Source organism: Sinocyclocheilus rhinocerous, unplaced genomic scaffold, assembly GCF_001515625.1.
Source record: "Sinocyclocheilus rhinocerous isolate Xijiao unplaced genomic scaffold, SAMN03320098_v1.1 scaffold1696, whole genome shotgun sequence".
In the NCBI taxonomy this organism is placed as follows: domain Eukaryota; kingdom Metazoa; phylum Chordata; class Actinopteri; order Cypriniformes; family Cyprinidae; genus Sinocyclocheilus; species Sinocyclocheilus rhinocerous.
The window spans coordinates 308017-319327 of record NW_015628374.1 but is presented as its reverse complement, the minus strand read 5'-3'; the positions used below and the strand labels follow the sequence as shown (position 1 = coordinate 319327).

At 33.4% G+C, this 11311-nt stretch overlaps 1 protein-coding gene across 1 annotated transcript in view; it reads left to right on the top strand.

Annotated features, from left to right (window-relative positions):
- Positions 1–2107, top strand: part of LOC107737805 (uncharacterized) — a 9213-nt gene extending 7106 nt beyond the window's left edge. Inside the window, exons 4-6 of the mRNA XM_016549426.1 lie at positions 1447–1509; positions 1811–1918; positions 2040–2107. Of these exons, the coding sequence (XP_016404912.1) occupies positions 1447–1509; positions 1811–1918; positions 2040–2107 (239 nt within the window). The remainder of the gene's footprint in view (positions 1–1446; positions 1510–1810; positions 1919–2039) is intronic.
- The last annotated feature ends 9204 nt before the right edge of the window (positions 2108–11311 follow it).

Genomic DNA, 11311 nt, shown 5'->3' with positions numbered 1-11311 from the left:
AACAAAGAGTTGCATGTTTTATTGGTGCAAATGAGTAGTGGTGATAATTATTTTGTACAACATATGCAATGCATTTTATCACTAGAAGCACCACAAAATTAAATTGTGTCATCTGTTAAAGAGACTACTGAACAGACATTTAGAAGTTGATTTTAATATGCAAAGTATTGAAAATAAAAATAAGGCTCTGTAAACACTTGCATTTTTACAACACTATAAGTGTGTCCCTTCATAGATGTAGTCAAGTGGTCAAGTGCAAAGACCGCGAGTGTGGGTATTTGGACAAGGCATTGGGTCAGGGCCTGAGTCGTGTGGAAGAACAAGATTCTCCTGTGTTTGTCATGTGACTCTCATGTGTTCTGCTCCTCTGAGGGGGATCAGCTCCTCTACAGCTGGACTCTGAATGGAGATCCACTGATGGATGGAAACAGCAGCATTGATCTGGATGAGGGAACTGATGGAGACATCAGCTGCAGCGTGAAGAACCACGTCAGTCACGCACAGAAGACCATTAGACTAGTCTGTCCTACTGGTGAGCTTCTAATACATGAATGAAGTATTTGCTAGACAACAGCAACAGCACTTTTTTTTTTTTTTTTTGTTAATTCATAATAAAAGATTTTGAATGAAGTGTTACCAGATTTAGATTTTTTTTAAATCAACAATAAACTTTTTAAAAACTTTTTCTTATTTGTTTATATATATATATATATTACTTGTTTTCACTTATTTCTTGACAGTAGCTGGAGTGGCACTAAATTATAAACAACAAACAAAAATTTCACCCAAAAAATCAAAAGAAATTATATTTTGCATAAGGACTATTTTACAACCATTCATTTTATTTGCATTGTGATATTATTTGCATGACACTTAAAAACACTCCCATATCCTAAATTTTCATTACTATAATGTTCAAGAATTTAGTTTATTTTTGTAATTGCCATTATTTACAAAGATAATTTATTTGATTTTTATTACTGCAGTTGCATATGATAAATTTCTCTCAGGTACATTTTTGATGATAATATGATGATTTTAATTAGATTTTAATTATAACTTAATATAAAGATGGAAAAATACTATAATTACAGTATGTATACTTTACTTTTTATAATATAATTTTATTTATTTATTTGCATTCATGTATTATTATTATTATTTTTAATTTTTTTGCATTTTCCTCATATGTCAGAAATTATATTTGAGGGGTAAATATTACAATTCAAAACAGTTTAATGCCCATAAAAACATTAAATGAAACATGCAAAATATTTACAGTATTACTACATGCAGTTCTGAACTGAAATGTGACCTGGAATGTGTCCTTGTTTTCATGAGATTCAGACAAATCGATTCTCTTAATTGCCCATTTAATTCTTCAAAAATGTAGTACTTCATATTAAGAGAGAAAGCAGGTGATTCTGTGCTGATGTTTTATTTCAGGACCAACTACTGCAGCTGTGACCTCTAGTTTGACCTCTACGTCGACACAGTCATCAGAAAATGGTACGAGTTTCTCATCAGCAGATACGAATCAAACTCACACTCAGAGCCTTGAAGAATTTCCACGAATGTGTGAGTGCTGAACAACAACAAATACTGCAAATTACCAATAAACCCAATAATAATGATGGCAGTGAGGGATTTACAGGCTCTTCTGTAGCTAATATGATTTTTGAACTAATTCACTGTGCTGTTAATTGCATGAAGTTGTTCTGTTCTTGTTGCTGTTGCAGTTGTTATGAATGAACTTTTCAAAGCAGTTTTGGAGGTTGTTTTAAGTGACCTTGTGTTTTTTCTTCCATAGTTTTAAAATTCTCTCTGATTGCTTTGGGCTGCGTTGCTCTGGTCCTCATTCTGCTGTTCTTCACCGTGTGTTATATTTACAAGAAGAAGCAGCTCAAGTCGACACCAGGTCAGTGTGTTTAAATCGCTAGTTCATATACTAACTGATGAAGGTTCAAATGTAGTACTATTTGTATCTTATGTGTTATATATGCTGCAGAGATGTGTTTGTTCATTGCACTCTCTTACAGACAGTTTCAAACACAATTACACCAAAAGCCAAAGTAGAAACATTATAGATGTGATGAAGATGATCTGAGCCAGTTTTGGTGGAGATTTGAACTTTCTGGGATTAAAATTGGTGCAAAATGGCAGAAAGGCTTTGAAACAATATTATTCCTCAAGCCTCATGAATATTTAGAAAGAAAAGTATTTAGTTTTAACCAGATTATTTGATAATAATTTTTGACCATTAATTTATGTACTTAAGTTTGATCACAGTATGAATAGCAAAGTTAAAGTCATTCGACCTCATTCATGAAACATGAGCATATTTAATGTTTTTTAATGTAAATTGTTCTAAAAGCTGTTCTGATTAATGAAAGTATTTGTATTTTTAAAATGCTGGTTGGTTTGAAAAATTTACACCAGCTTCCAACATGTAAAACGTGCATAAAACATCCAAATGTTTAGTGCTCTTTTGACACTACATTACCATAATAGTATATAATTACAAAATTAATTAGTTAAGCAGTTAGTTAAAAGTTAGCCAATTATAAATGTGCAGACATGCACGCCTTGTTTATGAATGACTGGAATCTGTAATCTGAAAATGTAATCTGAGGTTAAATGAAGCGTTTGTGAATTTTTTGGGAAGGTACTTTCTATGTGCAAATTACTCAGAATTTACTTATATATTTACAAAAGTTTCAAAGACTCAAAGATATTCAAATATTGGTGAATATATGACCTCACGTACTGTATTCTTTCCTTGCTTTTTTCTCAGTGCGTTACATGCAAACAGTCTGATGAGCCCGGTCTCATGAAAATGCGTATAAATAGTACGCCAAATAAAAATGAAAACTCATGGTATTGATACGCAAAAATGGACTTTGGCGTGCATATAATACGCAGTTTTCGCGTGCATATGATACAAAATTTGTTGCCGTGCATATGATACGCAGTTTTTGCGTGCATATGATACGATATTTGTTGGCGTGCATATGATACCAGAGCTCATATACGCTGATATCTCTCATGAGAAAAAGGGTGAAAAGAAGAATACAGGTAAGAAACTCAGTGAAGCTCAGAGATCAACTTTACACTGTAAAACAACACAAGAATCTGTCAGCTTGTGGTTTATTATTCTCAATCATTAAATTAGTGACGCTACTCCCTAAAACTCAAGCTCATACGGTGACTATCACCTTCCTGTTGATTAATCACTTCAGATTCAGACTAAAAGAAAAGATGAAGTAGAAACTGTTTGCATCTGTCTTTTTTTTAAATCACTTAGTTTAACGTTTGAAAGCTGCTTTATGGATTAAGATAATGTTTAAAACTCAAAACTAAGTGAACGAATCTTTTCAGCTCTTTTGGAGTTGATTCTTTAGCTCTGAATGAGTTCCCATCACATGTTCAGTGCAAAGTTGTTACTGTGTTTTTCCCCTTTTTACACAAATAGAGAAGTGACTCAGAGAAAGTGTCATCATTAAACTCTTTCTACAGGATGACGGAAAGACTTCAATTGCAGGGTTGACTAGTCAAGCTCAACCATTCGACGCTAGGCTAAATCTGCAACTCGTTACTCATTCTGACGTAGAGTTTGATTTTTTTTTTTTTCATTAAAGGCAGATTAGGTGAAAATGAATTCAAAAACATTTTTTGTTATGCTGGTTGAAAGTCACATCCCGAGGTCTAAATGTATGTGTATTACATATGAATATTTTCCCAGATAGCACAGGTACATCTGCAAGAGGTCTGTTAAAGATCACTTCATCTGCTGTGTACAAACATCTGACAGACGTCTTTAAGATGTCAGTTTTATATTCAATCGAAATCATAAACATTTTAAAGACATCTTCTAAACATCTATTTGACATCTGATAGGAAACGTCCTATAGACGTATTGCAGATGAGCAAACACTAAAAAAAATACGTCTTGCAGATGTAATGCAGACGTCAAATAGACGTCTCTGTGATGTACGTGTGCAATCAGGGTGTTGTTGAAAGACTCAGGAAGTGGACTTGTTTGCATATCTTTTGCTGCAAAATAATGATTTTCTAATTTAGAATATGATCAAAGATTAATATTTAGCTGCTCAAATGAACGAAATGACTGAGATTCGTTAATTTTATTGAATGAGAATGAGCAAGAGAGTCGTTAAAATGATCCGATCTTCCCATCGCTAGTTAAACTTGCACTGGATTTGATCTTTTTTCATCATTATTGTTTGCTACTTTCTCAGTGAAATAGTTTCAGTCCTGGAAAGCTTCATTTGTCAGTTAGCAGTTGTGTTAAAGCTGCTATTTCTGCAGTAGACTAGCAGTGACTAACAGCTATCCAGAACGTCTTGTCATCATTTCTCCTTTCTCGCCGCAGAATCTTTCCCGGCTGCTGATGTGGAATACGCCGCGGTCCAAACGCAGACAAAGAGGAAGAAGAAGGATAAGAAAGAGGAGGTTCAGTACGGCGAGGTTACGTTCACTCCGAACCTCTCAAACGCTCCGCAGCAGCGGCTTCAGGAGGAGTGTGTTTACTCACAGGTACAGAGACGCTAGTTTCACAGCGACAACTCGTGTAGGATCGCACTTTCCCTTGTAAACCGAGTGCTTATTTTCACTTATGTTTGGCTTTGGGAGTTTTATTGGTTATATAAAGCACATATCTCTTTGCATTTGTAAACTATTTAGCTTGACATGTTAACGATGGTACTGTATGTTGATATGTGGTGTTACAGGTTGTATAGCGTGAGCTTTAACGTACAAGTCTGGGCTGAACTGTCAGATCAAGAGTAAGGAAAACAATGAAAAAAAGAGGAAACCAATCGCATGTTATTTTCCCTCGAACTACTGAGCACTTCTGTTTTTAGCACTTCTCGATTTGCAACTGCGACTGTATGACGGCAAGAAAAAGCTTAAATGAAAGTCAGCTTTTAATCATTAACTTCGAGGAGGTGATCGATGTGCACAAGTGCTCAAAAGTCATGAAAACACACCCTGATTGCACACGTACATCACGGAGACGTCTATTTGACGTCTGCATTACATCTGCAAGACGTATTTTTTAGAGTGTTTGCTCATCTGCAATACGTCTACAGGACGTTTCCTATCAGACGTCAAATAGACGTTTAGAAGATGTCTTTAAGATGTTTATGATTTAGATTGAACGTAAAACTGGCATCTTAAAGATGTCTATCAGATGTTTGTACACAGCAGATGCTTTCCAGATGAAGCGATCTTTAACAGACATCTTGCAGACGTGATGCAGTTTGGTGATTTAGAATTAAATCATTTCAAAGCAATTGAAGTCACCGAAAATCTGAGCTTTGCTAGATTGAGTTATGCATTTCTGAATTTGGCCGTCTGGAGCGAGTTGAAGCAGTCACATGTTGTTTTAAAACGTTTACAGCATGGTCGGAAATTAACGGGGGCTTGTGGCAAAAATGCCACCAAACTGAACAAAAATTCCCCACAAATTCAAGATAAAGGGGCAAAAATTGCCCCTGCACAATTAAACAATTATTGCTACAAATATACCCCAGCGACTTAAGACTGCTTTTGTGCTGCAGGGTCACGTATATAAAACACCAGCGATTCACAACTACCTGCTAATGCACTCGCATAAAAAAGCCTTGTTGACAAGTTTGGGTGAGTAAGGGCAAAATGCACATGATATAGTGCTTTCAGTGCCCTGTAGATGATAATATTCCTTCTTTTGTAGCAGAAATAAACAGCTGCAGAAAAGCCTGGTGCCATGCACAATGTAATGTGTAATTGCATGACTCCTTACAAAGGTACTAGAGTAAAGAGTGTATATCTCGATTCAAAAATGTAGTGAAGTAGAGAGTAAAAGTTGCACTCGCTCAAGTACTCAAGTACAGTAACTAATTATGAAATGCAAGTAAAGTGTCTGCTTTAATCTTTCAAATAACTTATGTGAAAATAAAATGTCAAAAATGGGTGAAATAATCATGCAGCGCAACAGATTTATGTGAAACACCATACTTATTCTGACCTGTACCTATTAAAATATTTAGATAAATATATATTAATATAAAGGGACTGCGGATGTAAATTAGCAATGTTGCTATAATCCGGCTTGTTTGCATTCTGTATTACTACAAGTGTTCATTAACATGCGTTGTCCCCATCAAATAAATAAACAAAAATTCCGTAAAAGAATAAGCAAGCGTACTAAATTTGATTACATTTTAAATGCCTAAAGATTTCTTGCTTGCAAAAACCTATAGTGGCAAAGATTGGGAAAGATTTAAAATTGAACTTTGATCTTTGAATACAGTCTTTTAATGAAATCTAATGAGTATGCACGCAAAAAAATGCTGGGATGTTTCAACCCAACTTTGGGTCAAATATGGATTAACCCAACTTTTGGGTTAAAACTTGAATGTACAAATTTAAGCCAACGGTAGGGTTAGTCCATATTTGACCCAAAGTTGGGTTGAAACATCCCAGCATTTTTTCGAGTGTGCCTGAGCATAAGCCTGACGAGATCTTTTGGTATATGAACGATTGTTACACTGAATGATATTTTAATGCATGTCTTCTGTATAAAAGATGGTAAAAATGTATGTTTTCTGCACAGCTGTTAACACACTAAAGTCCTTTCAGGATATTTAAAGGAATTTATTCACATGATCAGACGAGCGTTTTATTTTCTGAAGTTTGATTCTGCTTCATTCTCCCGTTTTCTGCATTGTTTCACACTAAGATAAAAGATGTAAAACTTGTGTGTGTGTGTGTGTGAACTTGTGTAAAATACTTCTGTTTGCTTCCTCAATAAAGATACTGAAGTGTGAAACACAATAGTACTCTCTTTATTTGATGGATGCGATGCTGCACTAATAGGCTGAATATTATTTTAACAGCAGGAAACTGAAGTGAGGATTTATTTTTAAAGCATGAGCTCTACACATGCACACTGACCCATTTACATAAATGTGTTTCTTTTTTTGCACTTTACAGCCGTAAGTTGTATGTTTAAATGTTTATGTTAAAGTTGTATGTTTTAACTATAAATGTCTCCATTTATAGTTAAATTAATGCAGTCTTCCTTCTCTATTTTCTCTGAAACCCAAACATATCTTTGCATGTCTGTTGTACTTCAAGTGATAATTAACTAACAATCTGTCATCGTTTTCTCACCCTCATGTCCTGTGTGACTTTCTTTTTTCTCGTGAAGATCATTTCAAAAGCATATCAGTGTTTATTCGGACCCCACTGACTTCCACTGTGTGAACAAAAACAGTTGAAACATTCGTATTTGTGTTCCTTAGAAAAGAAGAATAGTATTGTTTTGATGAATATCTTATTTAAATACTGAAACCGAAGACTCACTAATTCTTTTGAACTTCACCAAATGTAATCTTTACTTAAAACGGCCAATGAAATTAATTCCAGTGTAAAATATAGTATTAAAAACAATTTAACATAAAAAAATATTGTTATTATTCCAGACTTTTGACCGGTAATGTGTGTAAATATATAGAAAATTAAAATATATAATAAGTTAAAATAGAAGTATTTGTTTTATTATTCTTAATATGTTCTAAGCCTAAGCATATAAATATTATGGGCAGTACAGACAATCATATATTATCATGTTCACAATTTCAAATACATCAATTTAAAGGAGCTTTTCTCTAAATTAAACTTTTTCTATTTTTGCAAGAATTTTTAAAAGTTTTAAATGTTTTTTCTTAAAGTCTGTATCATCTTTTTTTTTAATTAATGCAGATATAGACACTTTTATGTTACATACATTTTTCCCAATTTTAAGTTTTTGCATGACAGTAATGAGAATTTGGGGAGTAAAGTACTTAATTAAGATGTAATTAATGCAAACAATCTTCATTATCCTTAACAAAATCAGCAGAATTGCTCTTTTCATTGTTTTGATTCTAGGCTGAAATTTGGATGTGGAGGTTTTTCTGAGATTCACAGTCACCAATTCTACAAAACTAGAGTCATGGGATTTAAAGGGGTCATATGATGCTGCTAAAAAGAACATTATTTGGTGTATTTGGTGTAATGAAATGTGTTTATGCGGTTTAAGGTTCAAAAAACAGATCTTTTTTATGCACCAAGAGCTTGTAACACTCGAAAGAGAAAGGAGAAATTGAAATCGCATCATATGACCCCTTTACAAAAAAGCCATTGACTGTCATCTTCCTCTTTCTAAAAGATGCAGAACTTTTAGCTTCAGTGCTTTTCCTGTGGTTTTTAATCATCTGCATATCATCATACATGCATCTAATTCTGTACATAGACATCATATCCTTTCAGAAGAAACTTAAAATTAGACGAATCTCACTGCATAAACTCGCAGGTATGTTTAACTTCCTCTTTCTGATTTTATAGAGATTACTGGGCCGAATTTCTATTTGTGTATCAGATTCCAAAAACTGGAATTACTGCATTTAAGGCAAGGCACCCCAGGACAATAAGGTAAAAAACTTTAACTATTTAAGGATTGCAAAAAATCGAAAGAGAAAGGAGAAATTGAAATCGCATCATATGACCCCTTTACAAAAAAGCCATTGACTGTCATCTTCCTCTTTCTAAAAGATGCAGAACTTTTAGCTTCAGTGCTTTTCCTGTGGTTTTTAATCATCTGCATATCATCATACATGCATCTAATTCTGTACATAGACATCATATCCTTTCAGAAGAAACTTAAAATTAGACGAATCTCACTGCATAAACTCGCAGGTATGTTTAACTTCCTCTTTCTGATTTTATAGAGATTACTGGGCCGAATTTCTATTTGTGTATCAGATTCCAAAAACTGGAATTACTTCATTTAAGGCAAGGCACCCCAGGACAATAAGGTAAAAAACTTTAACTATTTAAGGATTGCAAACATTTTTTTTTTTGTATCAAGTATTTTGAAAGGTTATGTTTACATGTGCAAATGATGCATTATCTAAATAAATATGCACTAATTTGCATTCATTTTCAGAAGAGAAATGGATAAGGCCAGGTTCAAAATTCCTGCGTGATTTTGGATTTGTCTTTTTATCACTCCATAAATCAGAAAGTACTGTCAACAGCCAGAAAAAAAAAATAACCTTTTTTTTTTTTAGGAATAAAATATTCTATAAATCAGTGTGAATGACATATGAACAAATCCCTCAGTAAAACCCTTCATAATATAGAGAGGAATAAAACTGTTACGTTTGGTGAATGTAAGTGCTGCTGAACTGGAGAAAAACAAACTTTTAAAGATATGTGTTGTAATGGAAATCTACACTCTAAAAAATGCTGGGTTAAATACAACAGCACTGGGTTGTATTTAACCCAGCATTTTTTAGAGTGTACAGGCGCAAATATATAAAGTGCAATAAAATAAACTCTTAAATGTATATTTTGGATGTTTTTTTCACTAGTCTGAAATATAGCCAAATAGCTCCAAATCTCACAATTTACACTCTAAAAAATGCTGGGTTAAATACAACCCAGTGCTGGGTAAAATGGGGGAAAACCCAGCAATTGGGTTGTTTAGTTACTACCCAGAAAGTTGGGTTAAACATTTACCCAATTGCTGGGGTTGTCCATATTTTACCCAGCACTGGCTCGTATTTAACCCAGCATTTTTTAGAGTGTACCATAAAAAAAATCTATGTTTCCCTGTAGTGTCTTGCCTTAAGAGATGATTTATTTGCAATTATTGCATTTCCAATAAGACAAAAATGGCCTTTTTACTGTGCACATAGAGCTATATTTAAATGTTAGATAGAAAAATGCATTAAAAAGTTCCCATGACTTTTAATAAGCTGAAAATCCCGTGATAGTTTCAACTTTTGCACCACATTTATGTTCTTGGTTTTTTTTTGTTAGTAAATGTTTGTGCAATTTGATCAGTCCACAGATGAAAGATGAGCTGATTCTTTGCTATTCTCAGTAAAAAAGGCACTCATACACTTGACCAAATAGAAGAGAAAATAAAAAGCCAGATGTGTAGAAAATGTTTTTGAAGTGTTTGGCGGCTGTGAAAAAGCAAGGGCAGCAGTTGAGATCTCAGTTCCTGTTTTTATCATCTGTCACCAACCAGAACAGATGCTAATATTAACATGAGTATTGCTCTACAGAGGCTGATGGAGAATATCGTGGTAAACCACTTTCATATTCCTCTCACACTTTTGGTTCCTCTTGAGATGTTCTGTGCTAAACCACATGTGCTAAAACACTCAACCTCATCTCACACGGTGTAAAAAGTACTTTTGAGTTACACTAAGTCACATTTAAAATGTGATTGCATTACATTAGAAAGTCACCACTGCTGGAGCTTTTCTTAGATCAGCTTCACTTTTCTGAGCCTTTTTTTGCAATGACCTTTACACAGCTAAATCAGACATTTAGCAAGAGAATTCAGTGTCCAAATATGTTTGAGGAGGCTTCATAATAATACTTTTGTCCTTTCACTTTTAAAATGACTTAATGTTGTGGCACAGAAGCATAATCATTTTTCAATGCATATGAAAATAGAGCAGATCCTTGCATGAAAAACTCCCATCAACAGCGTGTTTTTCTGGGTGTCAGGCGCTCATGAGTTTTAGCTGAAGGACTGGGCATCAGGAGCTCTTGCATTTCAGGCCTGCAATCAAGGAGGCCTTTCAATAAGGATTATTCATTTTTGAATATTTTGAAATATATAAAGAGAGTGCTTTAAAAAGCTGCACATCCTCATGGTTAATATTTAGTTGATCTTAAATTCAGAATAGATTTTCATTATTATAAACATAAACTGAAATAAAACAAATGTAAACTTATTTTATTTCAGCTATAGTTGCCAAAGCAACATCATTTTCAATAAGTTTAATAATACCTAAAACTGAAAATTAATTAAAAAGTAGACATATTAAATTTTTTTTTAAAAACTACTAAAAATGACAGAAATGCACAACGAAATTACTAACTTTAACTGAAATTAAAATAAAAATGAAATTAATAAATAAACTAATTTCAAATATTCAAAATAAAATAAAAAATAGTTTTATTTCATATATAGCTGAGGTAAAATTTTGCATTTTTATTTAGTTTAACTTGATGTACTAAAATAACTAAAATGGAAATAAAAATTAATAAAATATGTAGACATATTTTTTAAAATAATAACTAATAAAAATGACAAAAAGCGTAAGAACTAATTTAAAATGAAATGAATGCAAATTTAATTTAAAATGAAAATGAACCCCTGAATGCGGTTTTCATAGACTGAAACTCTTTCTCAAGAGTTTTCTTCCCTTTTCTTCAGCAGCTTCGGCTGACACATGTACACACA